The sequence below is a fragment of the Mesoplodon mirus genome (assembly GCF_964341445.2).
Source record: "Mesoplodon mirus genome assembly, chromosome: 13".
Lineage (NCBI taxonomy): Eukaryota > Metazoa > Chordata > Mammalia > Artiodactyla > Ziphiidae > Mesoplodon > Mesoplodon mirus.
Window position 1 is genome coordinate 1,127,981 of NC_138989.1, and position 18,110 is coordinate 1,146,090.

At 52.9% G+C, this 18,110-nt stretch overlaps 1 protein-coding gene across 10 annotated transcripts in view; it reads right to left on the minus strand.

Moving 5' to 3' along the window:
* The window catches only part of EP400 (E1A binding protein p400), a 114,677-nt gene that overhangs the window by 49,846 nt on the left and 46,721 nt on the right, over nt 1-18,110 (minus strand). For all 10 annotated transcript variants that reach the window (XM_082641629.1, XM_082641635.1, XM_082641637.1 and 7 more), the window contains 9 exons: nt 14,658-14,765; nt 13,548-13,720; nt 13,126-13,303; nt 8,364-8,500; nt 7,176-7,345; nt 6,700-6,874; nt 6,461-6,597; nt 3,524-3,710; nt 1,072-1,238 (listed from right to left, as the gene is read on the minus strand). In XM_082641629.1, the coding sequence (XP_082497755.1) occupies nt 1,072-1,238; nt 3,524-3,710; nt 6,461-6,597; nt 6,700-6,874; nt 7,176-7,345; nt 8,364-8,500; nt 13,126-13,303; nt 13,548-13,720; nt 14,658-14,765 (1,432 nt within the window). The remainder of the gene's footprint in view (nt 1-1,071; nt 1,239-3,523; nt 3,711-6,460; nt 6,598-6,699; nt 6,875-7,175; nt 7,346-8,363; nt 8,501-13,125; nt 13,304-13,547; nt 13,721-14,657; nt 14,766-18,110) is intronic.

An 18,110-nucleotide genomic window follows, 5' to 3' on the forward strand; every position in this document is an offset into this window, starting at 1 on the left:
GTACAGGAAATGGAGAGAAACAGCAGAAATGGTAAAGGCACCCCACAGGCACCAGTGGGTAGAACTGTGAAGGGGGATCCGCACCATGGCTGCTTTGTCCGATTTATCACAGGCAACGTGCTCCTCCTATTTCTTTAACCTGGAAAACCATGATGGCAGGACTTCTATATCAAAACCCCCGTGCAATGTGCAGCCAGCAGAAAGCCACTAAACGAGGCCGGGCCAGCCCCAAGAGGACTGCGGCTTCGTTGCCCTGGCCATGTGTTTAACTGAGGGCTGCAGGCTCCTGTGAGCGTGGGCCACGCAGCTGAGGCGAGGGTGGTCGGATCCAAGTCACCAGGGAGGTCACACAGAGAAAAGGCAACAGGAATGGGCTGCCATCTGCAGAGCTGGCCCGTTTCTCTCGAAAACACCTGTCTGCTTTTTCTTTGTTTTTAGCTGGAGCACAGAGTTGTGCACAAATCCGGCTGCACGGGTGTGGCCTGTCTTGAACCACGTGTTTCGAGTTCATCCATCTGCACGCACCGCTCCTCCCAGTCTCGTGGCACCTGCATCATGTCCCTGGAGGCCCTTGATGCTGCAGTCAGGGGTGGAGCCTCTGCCAGACCTCAGGGTCCCAACCCTGCCCCCCCCGCAGTGCTCCCCTGCCGACGGCTGCCACCACACCCGCACCAGGTCAGAGGCAGCCTGACCACCCCGCCCCTGACCACCTCCCCACGCAGAGCCCTCCCAAAGCCCAGCGCTTCTTCAAGATGATGAAAAGAGCCTCTCCTGTGCCCTGCACACCCCTGCTGTTTATCCCAGGATCCAAGGACATCTGGGCAATTAACTTCCAGGAGAAGCAGAGAGCCAAATTAGATGATTAGCCTTTCTTTTCCCAGGCTGTAGCCCCAGTTCTCGTGTGGAGCTCCAACCCGGTGGTCCCAGGTCTGCCCGAGAGGCTGCGGGGCCGGGGTCCCTTTCAGCAGGAGAAGAGGGGATGCCACCCAGACCCCACGACACACAACCAGCCAGGACCCAGCCAGAGCTGGCCGGTGAGCAGGAAGTGACGCTCCACACCACACTACACACCTGCTGGGCTTCAGTCTGACGGCCGCTGGCCTGCCCGACGGTGGCGGCGCGGTGAACAGCTCCTCGAAGAGTTTCCGTGTCACCTTCTTCTTACCCAGCAGTTCTGACTCGTGGCGAGTCATTTTATTTTCTAAGCCAATAAGATCAAATATAGAAAGGTCGGTTTCCTAAGGAGAAAAAGAAAACAATTTTGCTACAGGAGGCAGGAAAAAAACAGCTGACTAGGAATCCAAGTCGATTCCAAACCGGGAAGGCCAGGCCCCGAGCAGCCGTCTTGCTGAGCGGCACCCGCCGGACCACGGTGTGCTCAGTTCCCCAACTTAGAGGTGGGAGTGATGGCACGTGGTCACCCCGAGTGGCAGTGGGAAAGGAGAGGTGGCACTTCAGAGACAGACTAGACTCAGCAGAGAGGGACGAGCCTGGAAAACGCTCGTCTCCACAGAGGGAGATGCTCGGCCTCGTTGGGAAGGCCGAGGGAGAGACCCTAGCGCACTGGTGCAGGTGCAGCGGGCGTGTGGCACGTCGCCATGTCCGGAGCCCTGGGGACGTTCACTCCACCTGTGCTTCTCTCGGATGTTCTCACTCCCACCAGGATGGCGGGAATCAAAGAGGAGGGACAGCAGGTGTGGGCAAGGATGTGGAGACGTGAATGCCCCCACCCCCTCACACCCTGGTGGGGATGGGAAACCTGGCAGCCACCATGCAAGGCAGGTGATGAAAAGGTTCAACATGGACTCAGCATGTGACCCTGCAACCCCCCGCCCGTCAGACACGTGCCCGAGAGGAGCCCCACGAGAAGGGAGCCCCACGCCCAGGCAAAACCTGCACGTGAATGTGCACTCACAGTGGCCAGAAAGTGGAGACCACCCAAGTGCCCATCAGCTCGTGGGCGGATGAACATACTGCGGTCCATCCAGACAATGGAGGGAGGAGATTCTGACCCAGGCTGCAACGTGGATGAACTCTGAAAATATTATGCTCAAGTGAAGTGAGCCACTGATGATATAAATTATCTGGACCTGGTGAATCCACAGAGACAGATGCAGGTAAGTGGCTGCCAGGGCTGGGAAGGGGAGGGGGAATGGGAATGACAGTGCGTGTGGATTTTCTCTCTGGGGTCATGAAACGTTCTAGCATTAGTGGTGATGGTTGCTCAACTCTGTGAATATACTCAAACCAACAAACCACGCTTCGGAACGGTGAGTTGTACGATAATGGGCTACCTCAATAAAAGTGTTTGTAAAAGGAAAACACGACATAAAAACTACTATCCATGAAACATCTCCCGCCCCACCGGTACCTTGAGGTAGCCTGCTTCTGACGCATCTTTATCCCCCATGGCTCAATTTTTCTTTAACTCAACGAAAAACTCATCCCTACGTCATGAGTAGTAATCGTAAGAGTGGATGTACGTATACGTATAACTGATTCACTTTGTCGTACACCTGAAAGTAATACTATAAATCAACTACACTCCCATAGGAGAGCAGTAGGCATAGCGGCAGGAATCCCATTCATCACGTAACTCACCGCATACTGCTTACCAACCAGGCCCCTCCTCAGACCATGACGTACACTAACTGACCGATCCCTCACGCCTTCCCGGTGTGGTGAGGAAACCGAGGCAGACTGACCACCCGAGGCTGCACTCCTCATGGGGCAGAGCCGGGACGTGAGCCCCTGCAATCTGGCCCCAGGGTCCCTGTCCTGTCCACACCCCGAACCTGCACAAGCCTATCGAAGCCACAAAGCTGGTCCCTGTTTCTCCGCATTTGTGAGACCTCGGTCCCTGGTCCTCTGGGGTGGAGACAGCCAAGGGGAACTCAGGCAGCAGCCTGCCCGCGGCCAGCTGGTCTGGGCAAGCTCTCGGCCTCCCGCGTGGAAGCCCGAGCAGGAACGACAGCCCCTGACGGCTCGGCATTGGCCTGCCGAGAGCCACGAGCTCAGCACACCTGTGTTCAGAATCACCCAACCTAACCCGATCTCTTTTGTTTTAAAATTTTTGGTTTTGGAAAAACTTTCCAAAATTACCCCAAAATCCAAACACAGAAGGGTATACAACTCTACTTTTTTGGTCAAAAAATAACCGAGTTTCCCCACCTAGGGACAGTTACTAACAGTTTAACGGAAAGGCCCCCGCAGGCCTCAGACCGCGCGCGCCTGTGAGGACAGCCCCGCGGTCCCGCCGTCCCGAGCCCTGCGCTCCTCCACATGCTCTGCCGTTTCTCAGGGGCCAACGGCCGGCGAGGAGAACCCTCCCTGCTCCTCACGCCCACCCCTCGAGGCCCGTTCCAAAGCGGGTTCTAGGTCGAGGGGAAGGCCCATCACACCGCCACTCGATGCTGCCCAGCATCAGGCGATGGCGAAACGCAGGATGCGAGTTAGTGGACACTGACGTTCCAGAAGCACCCGGAACAGACCTCAGGCAGAGCTGCCCGCACCCTCTGCATACCTTCCAGAGGTCTCGGTCAAGCGCCTTCAGGATGAGTGAGGCCGAGCGGCACTGCAGCGGCCCCGCTGTGTAGGAGGACTCCGGGAGCCGGGGCGCCACCAGCCCGGGGTGGTTGCAGATCCGCTGCAGCCGCAGGAGGATGCTCAGCACGTCCACAAAGCGCCCGCTCTTCAGAGCTTCCTGCGTCCTGCGTGTGGGGAGAGACATAAGCACTGCCTTGGCTGCGAGCTCGTGCCGGCCGGGCTCCACAGACACGCAGTCGGTGCGCTCTCCCCAGACCTGGCTCGCACGGCTGCGACATCCGGACCCACCTCCGTGCGGTGAGGGTTCTCAGACTCGCTCACCGCCCCCGTGACACAGGACGGGCGGCCGGAGAGCCAGGGCGCGCGGCAGACGCGAGCAGCCCTCCTCGCCTCCTGCCGGCAGGGACGACGCCATTCTCCACGGTAGCCACGACGAGCGCCGGCAGGCAGTGGCGGGGTGAGAACACCCGGCCTGGGGGAGAAGGCCCTCGAGGGGCAGGGGTAAGAGCGACTGGACGGGGTGGTCCGGCGCAGGAGGTGACCCGCAGGCCTGACACCGCGCCGGCGCCACGGGGGCCATGGCGCGGGGGCTGCGTGGAGGCCAGCTGAGACCTCCAGGCTGGGGGCCCCCAAGGGCGGCCACAGAGCACAGCGTGCCCAGCGGGTGAGGCAGGAAGGAGCCGTGGAGCGGGGCGGGCAGGGACTCGGGAGCAGAGGGGGAGGAGAGGGGACGGGAGGACGGGAGGACGGCCCGGCCGGTGGAGCAACAGCGTCCTGAGACAGGGAAGCCTAGCGGAGAGCCACGTCTGGGGAGGCCAGCCCCGCACACATGGGATGTGCGGTGCCGGGGGGCAGCTCCAGCCGCCACAGGAGGATGCGGTCAGCCCGGCAGCCCGGGCAGCCCCCGCCAGGACGGAGCGCGTGGGCGCAGGGGCGGAGCGGGGTGGGGTCGGGGACGCGGACGGGGCACAGGCAGTACCAGAGAGCAGAAGGGGAGCGGGGAGGGCGGCCGTTCAGAGGCCGGAGATATGCGTCCGCACGCGACAGGAGAGAAAACACGAGAGCCCAAGAAAACTGCAAATGGAGGCTCCTGAGGGGCTGGGCTCAGAGCCCGCCGGAAGGACTGTAACAGAAACCAGGAGGAGGTGGCGCCACCACAGGCGGGTCCGCACGGCTCTCCGGGAAGGCGGTAGAAACGTGTACACAGTCGCCACGCAGAGGGCAGGAAAGCGCTGACCGGGAGCGATGCTCAGAGCCCACCCGAGGACCCCGAGACCATCGCGTCAACACGCACCGCGGTGTGCGGGGCACACCCGGGAGCCGCCGTGGGGTCAGCGCAGGCCTGCTCACAGCCCCCCGTGACTTGACCAACAGGCCCGAGAGAAAGAGGTGCAGGGACCTAAGACGGGGAACCTCCCCGCCGCTCCATCGGGACCTTGCGTCACAGGACAACCTAGGCTCTGCTGGCCCAGTGGCTCCCGGATGCAGGGGCCTCTCCTACGGGCACACGGAGAGCATCCCACACTCGACGAGCGGGACTGCGGTCGTCACTGCCAAGCACAACCCAAGCGACGTCCCACGGCACGCCACCAAAGAGCGACAGGGCGGGCATCCCGAGGACGCCGGGGCTCCGTCTGTCTGGGTGAAGGGACGCCCTGGCCACACGAGCCCGCGCCTGTTGGCCCAGGACCCGCCCTCTGCGCACACTGCGATTCTCTCCAGATCAGCACAGGCTGAGACAGTTGACCGCCAGCAGGCGCCAGCCGTGCCGCGGGCTGTCTGCTCCTGCAGTGTCCAGGAAGCAGGATCTGTCACTGCACGTGTTGTCAGGGGTGGGGTCTCCACAGCTCCTATGCCTGACTGAGATGGTCAACGGCCTGCCACAGCACAACGCTGGTTGCCAAGGACTGGCTACTTACACTCTGTCCTAAAGCTGTCTAAAAAGAAGCCTATGACACGAGCAGGCAGTAACAGCAAAACCCTCTCCTGCACACCTGCTGCTGCGGACACTATTTGGACCACGTTACGCACTTAAGCACACAACGCTCGCAACCAGGCCCAGAGCATCTGCCCGCGTGCTACGTACGGCTGTGCCAGGCGACCCAGCTCCCAGGGCAGGGCCACCGCCCCACCACCTGCCTCCAGAGCCTCAGGGCCCCAGCCCGCACCTGTGCCCAGGCCCACACCCTCGCCCTCCACGTCTCGCCCACGAGGAGCGGGCAGGCGAGCCAGGTGAGCAGCCCGCCCGTCACCTGACACAGAAACGTGGGAGCTTGCTGTGGAATGCTGAGCCCCCGCTTGGGCTGCCAAGGGTGAGTTTGTGGGGAAACTGGTGAGCTCTGCACAGAGCGCTGTAGTACTGAGTGCAAGTACCTGTAAAATCTTCGAAACTTTAATCCCATGGGCTTATTTTTGTTTTTTCTTAATGTAAACTCAAGAACACAGAGTACATGACAAAAAGAGCTGAACAGGTCACGGGAAGGATCATGGACAGGACGGGGCCCCACCCTTCTAGGGTCCATATGGAGGTGCCCGCGGCCACCCGGTGTGGCCCTGGAGCGCCACCTGCGCCTGACCACACGGCATGGGGGCCTCGGTCCCACGTCCTACATGTGGCTGTGAACGGACGAGCCACCCAATCAGCACGGCCTCCTGCGTGAACCTCCAGTGCAGTGCGGCACCGAGCGGCGTGCGACGCTGTGCTCTTCCTGGGCCAGCTCTGGGCACAGCCTCTGACGGGACCAGGGAGGGGCAGCCTGCCAGCCTGAGAGGAGCGGAGCCGCCAGGGCCGGGCGCGAGCATGGCCTCCAGCTGCAGAAGCCCCCCCCCCGCCCCGAGGAAGAGCCTTCTGGAAGGCCAGAGGGGCCCGCTCTTCCCCAAGAAGGTGGCCAGGAGCGCGCAGCCCTGAACTCACCCCGGCTGCAGGATGACATCCTCGTACAAGGCCTTCTGTCGATTGGAGAGGCGGCACTTCAGGACGTGTTCATATTTCTTCGTTAGCTGCTTCTCCACATCTCTCTTAGTTCTCCGCAAAATAAAGGGCTGTGTCACCTGAAAAAAGCAAGCTCTCCTTTTCTAAAATGAAGTCGTGACGCATCCATGCTAAGCCGGGGGTGCTTGTCAAGCAGGACCCGCAGCGGCGGCACCACGTACCCGGTGCAGCCGGATGACCACTTTGTGGTAGTAGTCCTGGTTCTCCTCGCTGGGGGCTTTCAGGGGGAAGTGCAGGTAGGGCCTGGAGATGCCCGGGATGAGGAAGTGCACCATGGTCCACAGCTCCAGGAAGGTGTTGTGCAGGGGGGCGTCGATGAGCAGCAGTCGCTGCTGGCTGAACACACAATGGGAGACGACACCTGAAACGTCAAGCTGGGCGCAGAGCCTTTTTCTGGAGATATTCAAGGAAAGGGACAGCGATCCTATGGAGCTCACACACACACACACACACACACACACAGACAGACACACACACAGACAGACACACACACAGACACATGCTCACACAGACACACAGAGACACACACACACACGTCCTGAGGAACGGACTGAATCAAACGAGCACCGTCGGCGAGGGCAGCCCCTGAAGCTGCAGGGCCACCCAGCACACGGCGCGCGGGGGCGGGGGGCCAGACCTCTGCAGGGTGAACACGGCCTCCCAGTGCCTCTCGGTCATGCCCTTCACACGCTGCATCTCGTCGATGACCAGGCACTTCCAGCGCACCCGCGTGAAGGACGCGTAGCCCTTGAAGAACTGCTTGTAGGACGTGATGCAGACGTTGAAGCGGTTGGGCTCTGTCCACCCCTGTAGCACAGAAGCCGGGCCTCACTGTCTGCGCAGGAACCAGCGGCCTGGAGAGGACTTCCGCGCGCGCTCACCACCCACCTAACCTGCCCCACCGCCGTCACCTCTCCTTTTCCTCGGTAACCTGCTCTCTCACCACTCAGAAAACAGCTGTTTATGTTTTTATGACCTTTGTCTTTAGCAGGCTAAGCACTTGTGTGGACAAATTAAGAAACTGCTTTGGAGGCATTAACAATCGCTTTTGGAAAACAGATCAGCACACAGTATCCAGAAGTGGGGCTCGCTTTCATAGTATATCATCTTAGTGATGGAACACGTATTCAGAAGATGATAGGAAATGTGAGTATCTATGTTGTAGCTGACTACATTCCAAGTTATTAAAAAGCAAATTAATAACCAGAGTTAAAAAAAAAAGAGAAAAAAGAAAAGACCCCTCAAAGTACTCACTTTTTAAGTAAATATTACTCAACACAGTAGAGTCTAATCATAAGCCAAAATTTTCTCTCCGATGAAAAACTGTGATCTGTAACATGCTTTTACTTAGAATCTAGTACTAGAAACTACTGGGCAGAAAATAGAAAAATACGACTCCAAATTTGTTTCAGAAGCTCATCTGTCTGTCACAAATATTCCTAGTAAACACATCCACGGGAATTACTTTACGGATTTGTAATTCAGAACTCAGGACGCATCACAATTTCTTATTTCTGCCTGTGACGACCAACAGGTCTGCAGTTTAAACGGACGACAGCACCACCAGAGACCGTCTGAGTTCTGGGGGAAGCTCCCTCACTTCCTGGGAGGTGAACACAAGCCCTGCATGGAACGGCCACTTTCCTGAGCATAGTCTATGCTTCAAGGGGGCCCTAAGCCCAGACAACTAGAAGGTCTCGTATCTCACAGACGAGTGATGGACAGTAATTACACTAACAAGCATGCGTTGACACCCTGAAATGTGTCTTCTATAGAAATTAAGATGTTTTCTGTTTAGTTGTAGTTCAGGTTTAAACTGACATACCTGTCTCTTTGCCTTGAGTTCTCTATGGCTGCCAACATACAAGAGCGTTTTGAGCCCCGGACACCAGCGCTTCAGCTCGAGCTCCCACTTGAGTATGTTACAGCCCCTCACAACGACAAGATGCGGGCCCCAGTTGCCTACACAGGAGACATACAAGTGCCCTCTGTAACAAAAACCATCTGTCCAGGGCAGGTGCCCGGCGCTGTGCCCGGTCAGCAGGTGTGCGTGAGGCCCGGGCGCGGCTAGAGCAGACGTCACTGGGATGCGGGGGTGTCCCCGCCCGCCCTACAGCGCAGCCACCACCATCAGGACAGGTCTCTCCCCCGCTCCCAGGGCCCTGGCAGGACGCACTCAACAGAGAGGAGCTGAATGAGTGAGTAGCCAGTAAAACGAGAACGGATTCAAAGTGACCCCGTAACGTAAGCAGGGCAAGGACTCTCATCTACAGAGAACAATGCTCAGAAAGGAAAAACCCTCGGCCTCGAGCCCCACGGCCAGCACGGCCCGCTGGCAGCCCCACGCTACAGGCGCCGGTCCACCACTCACGCTCATCACAGTCCCCGGCCGCCAGTCAGAACACACCCAAACCCATCCCAACCCAGCCCAAAGCACACGGTTTCAACTGCATTCTTCGGGAAAGTAAGCGTTTCTTAAATTTCTGGGCAGTACACACATACATTTCAACTTCTGTGCTACAAATAAACATAAACCAAGTTAAAAGAAATGGCAGGCTTGGAAAAAATATCTGTAACACACTCATCTATAGCCATTACGGCTCATAAGCAAAGTGTTATTACTACTGATCCTTAAAAAGAACCACCCAAAAATGGGAGAAAATATTTGCAAACAATACAGTTGACAAGGGTTTAACATCCAAAATATACAAACAGCTCATAAAACTCAATATTGAAAAAACAAACACCTCAAATCAAAAAAATGGGCAGAAGACCTAAACAGACATTGCTCCAAAAAAAGACACAGATGGCTAAGAGGCACGTGAAAAGATGCTCAACATGGCTAATTATCAGAGAAATGCAGATCAAAACTACAGTGAGATATCTCCTCACACCAGTCAGAACGGCCACCGTCAAAAAGTCTACAAGCAGTCAACGCTGCAGAGAAGGGACCCTCCTACACTGTTGGTGTGAATGTAAGCTGGTGCAGCCACTGTGGAGAACAGTATGGAGATTCCTCAAAAACTAAAATTAGAGTTGCCATATGATCCAGCAATCCCGCCCATGGGCATGTATCCAGAGAAAACTCTAATTAGAAAAGATACACGCACCCAATGGTCACAGCAGCACTGTTCACAATAGCCAAGACATGGAAACAACCTGAATGTCCATCAACAGAGGAATGGATAAAGAAGATGTGGTGTGTACACACACACACACACCCCCACACACACACACGAATACTACTCAGCCATAAAAAAGAATGAAATAATGCCATTTGCAGCAACATGGGTGGACCCAGAGATTATACTGAGTGAAGTCAGTCAGAGAAAGACAGATATTATGTTAACACTTATATGTGGAATCTAAAAAATAATACAACTGAACCCATTTACAAAACAAAAAAGATTCACAGACACAGAAAAAAAGAAAACAACTTATGGTTACCAAAGGGAAATTAGGAGTATGGGATTAACAGATACAAACTACTATACATAAAATCGATAAGCAGGGCTTCCCTGGTGGCACAGTGGTTGAGGGTCTGCCTGCCAATGCAGGGGACACAGGTTCGAGCCCTGGTGTGGGAGGATCCCACATGCCACAGAGAAACTAAGCCCACGCGCCACGGCTGTCGGGTCTGTGCTCTAGAGCCCGCGAGCCACAACTACTGAAGCCTGCACGCCTGGAGCCCGTGCTCTGCAACGAGAGAGGGCACTGCAATGAGAGGCCTGCGCACTGCAGCGAGGAGTGGCCCCCGCTCACCGCAACTAGAGAAAAGCCCGCGTGCAGCAACAAAGACCCAACGCAGCCAAAAATAAATTTAAGAAAAAAAAATCGACAAGCAGTTAGGATTTACTATAGCACAGGGAATTATATTCAATATCTTGTAATAACCTATAATGGAAAATAACCTGAAAATATATATATATATAACACTGAATCACTTTGCCGTACACCTGGAACTAACACAATAATATGAATCAACTATACTTCAATTAAAAACAAAAACACCTAAGAGGAAAATGAACAAGGAAGTGAACAGAAATTCTACAAAGGTTGGGACTTCCCTGGCGGTCCAGTGGTCAGGACTCCATGCCTCCACTGCGGAGGGCCTGGGTTCGATCCCTGCTCAGGGAACCAAGATCCCACAAGCTGCGCGGCGCAGCCAAAAAAAAAAAAAAAAAAAAGAAAAAGAAAAAGAAATTTCACAAAGGGAAAAAGACAAGCAGAGGATAAACTCTTTGAAGGGCATGACCTCGTGAGTAGGGAAATGCAAATCAACCCCAGGTGCCTTTCACAAACAAGTTTGTTTGTTTGTTTCACTAGCATTTAGCACACTGTTCCATTTCTGGAGAGGAGGAACAAGTGTCTATATATGTGTTTGTGAGCATGTCTGTTGACACTTGGGCGAAGCAAGGCAGGACACCCACCAGACTGCCCCGAGGGGTCACCACTGGAGATGGAAGCAGGTGGACAGCGACAGACTGTTGGCTGTTTTACTTTAAAAAGAAGACTGGTGAGCTGGTGAGGGATTTGACCAGGACCCCCTCGCTCAGTCTCCCGGAGCCAGCCCTCTGCTCTGGAGGAACTGGGGAACTCCAGTGTTACGGTTCCACAGTGAGGAGGAGCCCAAGGACACTGGGCCCCAGGGGGTGGGGCAGACAGGGGAGCCAGGTCCCAGGTGGGCCCCGCTCGGCCCGTCCTGTGCGGAAGCAGAGCAGGCAGCACACGCCTGCCCACTCTCCGTTTGGGCCCCCCAGGACCTGCCGGGCACCCGCCCCTCCCCCAGGGCGGCAAGCTTCCCAACATCTGGCCCTCTGAGTCTGTTCCCAGCACCAAGGAGGTCTAGTGTCCCCTCCGACACCCACACTAACACAGACCTCTAACCAGGAAGAGCCAGACCCTGCGCAGCCTGCAAGGCCCTCAGCTGGCCGGCCGGCGGCCTGCCTGGCTCTGCACCCGCTGGCCCCCGCGCCAGCCTCAGCACTGTCCCGTGGACACACCGGCAACCCCTTCAGCCTCTGCACCCACCACCCCACCTTCCCAAGCCCCCCGATCCTGGCGGTCACGGCTTGCTCAGGCCTCTGCTCACAGGCTGTGCCGCGCACGCCACACACAACGGCAACGTGCTGCTCCCCACGTGCTGACTCCTTATTCGTTGTGCCTGCTGTGAGCCTCCCGGGTAGCGGGGGTCTTTGTTCTGCTCAGAGCTGCACCCCCGGTGCCTGCAACAGCGCCTGGAACCAGTGAGGTGCCAGGTTAGCACCTATGGAATGAGCAACTGATCCACTTGTTTGTCCAACAGATGAACTAAAATCCCCTACTTTTGAAAGTGTATACTGCTCCCAATTGCTTTCTATTACAAAATACAATAACGAACACGTTTTTCAACTAAACAATAAAATAGTAAGACAAGGTAGCTCTTCTATCTTGAGATAACTATATATATAAAAACTCATTTTAAAGTACTACATTGGACACTTTGTGGTACTGGGTCAAAAACAAACGTATTAGCACAAGGAAGTAAGGCCCCAAAGTTGATCCATTTGTACTAAAAGTAAGATCAAGTAAGCTTTCAAAACCAAGGGCAAAGAAGAGTTATTTACTAAAGATGCTAAGGTAACTGTCAAAGAATTGAGAGGGGCCGGGGAGGAAGAAACGACCCCAGGGCTGAAGGAATCTCCATCCAGCCTACTCAGGGCGCCAACTCCCCCTTAACTCGAGGGGCCCCTCCCTGCTACTAAAGCTGTGACACGGAGATGAAGGTGATGGCCTGTTCTTCCTCAGGAGCTGGCTAAGTGCTGGAACGTGAGGTTCCGTGCCCAGCCCCCGGGGCTACAGGACACTTCCCTTGCGAGAGGAAGCCTACAAGCCCCTGTCCCGTGTTAGAGACACGCACACAGGCTCATCCACAGCCCCACGGCACGGGTGGAGAGCAGGCGGGCACCAGGCCCACAGCCAAGCGGAGGGCAGTGAACGGGGGCTGAAGGCTGAACATCCTTGTGAGCTGAAAGAGCCCAGGGGTGAGGAGGCAGACATCCGGGGCGGAGGGCACGGCCTGCTGAGGAGTGCGGGCACTCCATCCCTCTGCTGCTGCACAGACACCGAGCCCTCACAGGGCTCCAGGGGTGGTGGGATCCAGCAGAGAGACAGGAGGGCCTGAGCCACAGCACAGGGAAGACGCCGATGGGCCTTGGCAGGGCAACCAATCACATCACGGGGGACGCAAACCCGCCGGCCCACGGGCAGCCCGAGGGGAGAGCCCGGCCGAGAGCACTCATGCCGATATGAAGTAGCACAGAGGCCCTGCCGCCTGGAAGTCACGAAGCCCCAGTCACACGGTCTGCTGGGTCTTATGTTACGTTAGACTTTGAAACATGGTGAGTTACTCGATCTAGTGTCTGTTGTGAACGAGTGCATTGTTTGTTCCAGTGATGAGTGCCTCTGAGCCCAGTTCTCTGAGTCTGGACCAGAGCACGGAGCAAAGGAGCAGAGAATAAAGGCCTCTCCCCACCCGCACGCCAGATGCACTGCCTACGGTTCAGTTTCAGCAAATACGAACTGTTCAAAAAACAACAAGCTCTTACCTTCGTTACAGGCTAGGTGGGCAAAAAAAGCAATGATCTGCACTGTTTTACCAAGCCCAGCTTCATCTGCCAATACGCCATTGAGGTTCTTCCGGTAGAGCTTGGCCAGCCAGTCCAGGCCAATCTTCTGGTAATCTCTGAGGGCGCCGTACAGAAGAGCCGGAGCGTTCAACTTCACCTGCAGGGGCAGACGGGCCCAACAGGCACATCTCAAACAACCACTACGACTGTTGTCAGATCGGTCATATGATAAGCCTACTGGAAAGCCACGAAGATGATTTACAGGTGACAGAAAAAGAAAGATCCTTAATTCTTTTTCCTGACAACTTCTGCCATTGGGATAAAGGGCTCATTTGGAAGGAGGAAGGAAGCTTTTCCCCTTAACAGAGACACCATCCCTCGCACAGGGCACAGCGGCTCACCGCGGTGCTGATCCGAGCACTGCCCTTGGGCAGGATGGCTTCGGCCACAGCGGTCACTTCCGCGATGTCCTTTGTGTGAGGCTTCCCGACAACCACTCTCTCTGTGGCTTTAAACTGGTCCATGATGAACAGCGAGTCGATGAGGACCACATCCTTCCGGCAGTCTTCCATGTCTGTGATCAATGGAAAAACGGGATTTGCGAGGTTTGAGAGGCTGTGATAGCGTTATGAGGCCACTTAACATGACAAAAAAAGGAGAGAGAAGAGAAAAAAGAAAAGGAGTCGCTAGAACCAAACACTTCAAAGACAGAGTTGAGCACCAAATTTTTGTTTTTAACCCACTTCAGATAGTTAACAATGCATCCAGATAAACAGGTACGAACTCTTGTGGAGTTTGTAGGACCGCTCTGGAAGGCCCCTGGGTGAAGTTAGAAACTGTCTGTGCAGCGTCAGGAGCTAGTATCAGCCAGAGATGTACGGCCATCGAAGGGTTTAGTGACCGCCCTCCACCACCAGGAAAGGAAGAATCAGAAGCATCATAGTTTGGGCAAGCAAGGGGGCCGCCAGCCCCTCCTCGAGTCCTGCTGCAGCGTGGGGTCCAGCAAGCCCTGGCCTCCCCGCAGAATCTTCTGGGCCCCTCCCTTGCTGCCCCCCACAGGCAGCCATGTCTATGGACCAAAACAGGGGGGATGAAAACAAGAACACGTGGACTCTTCTGGGCGTAGTCTGTGTACCTCCTTGGAACGTCCAATAAAAGTCAAGTAAAGTCCTTAAAGTGGGTGTGTTAAATTAAACGAACACAGCACAGCCTGGATCAATGATAAAACCTAGGCCCGTAAAATTTGTATAAATCTGGAGAAGAGTATTTCTACATTGTTCACAACTTGATCTAGTACTCTGATAATTATGCCAAGTTAACCAATAAAAATAAAAAGCACAGAATTTAATGAAAGTATTAATGTAAACTTTCATATTAAATATAGTTTCAACTTTTTATCAGACTGAAAGAAGTGAAGGTAATTCTTAAACTCTGTTTTAAGCACCCTTCCTCTGTTAAGTATTTTGGCTTTTGTTTTCAAAGCTGAATTCTTCAAAGATGTTAAAACAGACCTTCGTCTTCACTTGTCTCTTCACTGTCAGGTTTAGGTTGGGGCCACTGGAAATTCGGCAGAAAGGCACCTTCATACAACTTCATCAAATCAATTAAGGGCAATTCAGCTGGAAAGGATTGTAGGAAGAAAGATTATTTTACACCGGTAGTGTCAGCAGGGAAGAAAACACAATCAGGAGAAGAGCCCTTTCACATACAGTTGACCCTGAACAACTCAGGGGTTAGCGGTGCCGACCCTGCAGTGGAAAACCTGAGTGTAACTTAGTCTGCTCTCCTTGTACGAGGTTCCTCCACACCCGACCAACCGTGGATCGTGTACCACTGTAGCGTTTACTATTGGAAAAAATCCACGTGTAAGTAAGTGGACCTGTGCAGTTCACACTCATGCTGTTCAGGGGTCAAATGTATATTCCTTTTCCTAGCTTTAAATTAATTCCTTGGGAAATGTATGTATTTTCTAAAAGCACATTTATTTTTTTCCAAAAACTAATAATGATTGCCCGTTACTGATACAAGATATACGACCTTTTCTTTATAAAGATGAGAATCTTTGAAATGAAGAAACTCAACTTTTATTCATAAAGGAACAAATATTCCTGAAATAATCTTAATAAATGTACAGTAAAATCTATAGATTAATAAATGAAAATATAAAAATACTACTGATAGAAGTAATCAGTGGAGATGATACATAAAAATATAAAACATCAAGTAAAAGTCAAAAATAAAACAAAAAATGTTCAAAAAAGATGATAAAATATTGTTATAGACTTTTTGTATAAAGAGCTCACCCTAATTGATCAAATAGCCCACCACACTAAAGCCCAGTGGGCGAGGGATATGGAGCTGTCTCACACACAAAATACTCTAAAGGGCTCATAAAGTATCTCTTTAACTGAGCATCTCCAGAAACCAGTGCACAATGTATCCCCCATTGCATGGCAACCACCTTAAAACCGTAATGCTGGACGAATATAATGAATCAAACAGTCTCAACACTGCGGGTGATGGTATAAACAGGCTTAACTTTTCTGGAAACCAGTATGACAAGCTGAAGAGCTTTAAATTTCATGCCCTCTGACGTCACTATTTCCCACTCCATGGGTCTGCCCAGGGGAGTAATCAGAAACTTGGACCCAGGTTTGTATTCAAACACAGTTCCACTGGGTGTTATACATAACAAGGCAACGAACGCTGTGAGCTGTGTACCTGTGATACATAAGCCTTTCTGCATGTACACCGTAGATCAATAAAATCTGTGGTCAAAGTAACAAACGCCACAGAGAAGTACCCCAAAAGAACAGTATTAAGGGCTCTCTTCGTTTAAGACTTATAATCCAGTGACTTCATTTGCTCATGATTTAAACTATTCATCATATGGGGCTGACAGGTAGATATGTGATAAAGCGAAGTAAGACCAATTGTGGAAGGGAGGTGGCGGGTGTATGGGTGTTTATAATAAGGTTCTTCAACTTTTCTGTTTGTCTGCATGTTTTCATAACACAATGCAGGGAAATGTACATATACATCATATAATGGCTATCAAAGTAGGAAAAAAAAGCAGCAGAAACAACTGAAAAACCACCTCAATAATAAGATAATTCAGTAAGGTGTCTTGGAACAAATTTAACTCACAGGAATCAACAGCCTTCACACATATAAACTAGTTTGAAGATATAACGGGAAAGAAGACTCTATTTAGACAGAAAATATTTCTATACTTCTTTAGATAGAAAGTATTTAAATATTTAGAATTAAGGTTTTAAAAAATTCACAACATCTACATAAAGAAAGTGCTGAAAGGTTCACGAGGGGCACGAGAGGGGACCCGACCAGGAAGAGGCGCCCCAGTGAACAGATGAAGATGTGCCCCTGGTGACACGGCTCCCCGTGGTCACAGCCTGGTCAGTTCCCCCGCGTGGCCAGGGCTAACCAGGGTGATCGCCTGCTGTGGGGACACAGCCACCGCACCACCCCGTCCTGAGGACGCTCGAACAGCCGCCCGGAGAAGCCCCTGTGCAGGGGGACTGGGCTCGCCTGACAACAACCAACCACCCGGCCAGCGAGGGGGCCAGCTGGGGTGACTGGAGGCTGGGCCTGCTGACGGCCGCATCTCCATGAGCCCTGAGCCAGAAGCACGCGGCCGGGCTGCTCCCAACTCCTGCCCTACAGGAAGGGGAAGAGTAGCTGAGGCTCCAAGGTAACACGGACTCTACACGTCAGGGATGCACCCAAGGATCAGAAAGGCCTGCAGCAAGAATGCGAGACAAGGTGTAGCTCAAAGGCTAAGAGAAGAGATGAAACGGAACAAGCAGTCACGACCAACCACCACAAGCGACTGCCCTTCCGGGTGAAAATGTCCCTCTCAAATCAAGAACAAGCCAAAGGCCGGGAAATTCCCTGGCGGTCCGGTAGTTAGGACTCCATGCTTTCACTGCTGAGGGCCCGGGTGCAATCCCTGGTCGGGGAACGAAAGATCCCACAAGCTGTGTGGTGCATCCAAAAAAAAAGAACAAGCCAAAGGTGCCCACCATCAGCGCCTCTATTTCTACACTTTATTGCAAGGAACGGTAATAGAAGGACCAGGATTATAAAGAAAAAACTGTTATTCTTCAGAGATGAAGAGGTTGTATACACACAAGTAATGTGAGAATTTAGCAGAGCTGCTGGATTTAAGATCAGTAAATAAAAATCAACTGCATTTCTACAGACCAGCAACAAATTAAAACGTCATCTTAAAAAAATACCACTGATTACAACTTCAAAAAATATAATGCACCTAGAAATAAATCTAATAAAAATATGCAACCATAAAATGTTAGCGGAAGCTATTTAAGGAGATCTAAGTAAACGGAGAGGCTACTTTGATCATAGGTTGGAAAAGCTCTTCATAGAGATGCAATTCTCACCAAACACCCACTAATTCAAGCACATTCGAATCAAAATCCCCAACCAGTTTTTCTCTGAAATTTGATAAACTGATTCTGAGCTGTATCTGAAACAGACGCAAATTAGTCAAAACTCTCCTCAAAAAGAATAAGGCAGAAGGACTGACCTAGCTAGGCCTCAAGAATTATTATAAAGCTAGAGTAATCAAGGGAGTGTGGTATTGGTACAAACTGACCAGTAAAACAATGAAGGTCCCAGAAAGAGCCGTGCGTATCAGGAAAACGTGACTAACACGTGAGCTGGCACTGAGCATCACTGAGGAAGGATGGCCTTTTCAGATGGCACGGGGAGAGGTAGTTAGCCGTTTGGGGAAAAAAAAAGAAACTGCACTAGAGACAAAAGTGATTCTTGGCGGATTACAAACATTGGTACGAGCGTAAAACAAAAATTTTTAGACAATGCGCAAAGACATCCTTTTGATCCTGAGGTTAAAAAAATTTCTTTTAAACAACACGGACAAACTCAACTACACTAAAGTTAAGAACACCTGTTCCTCAAAAGGC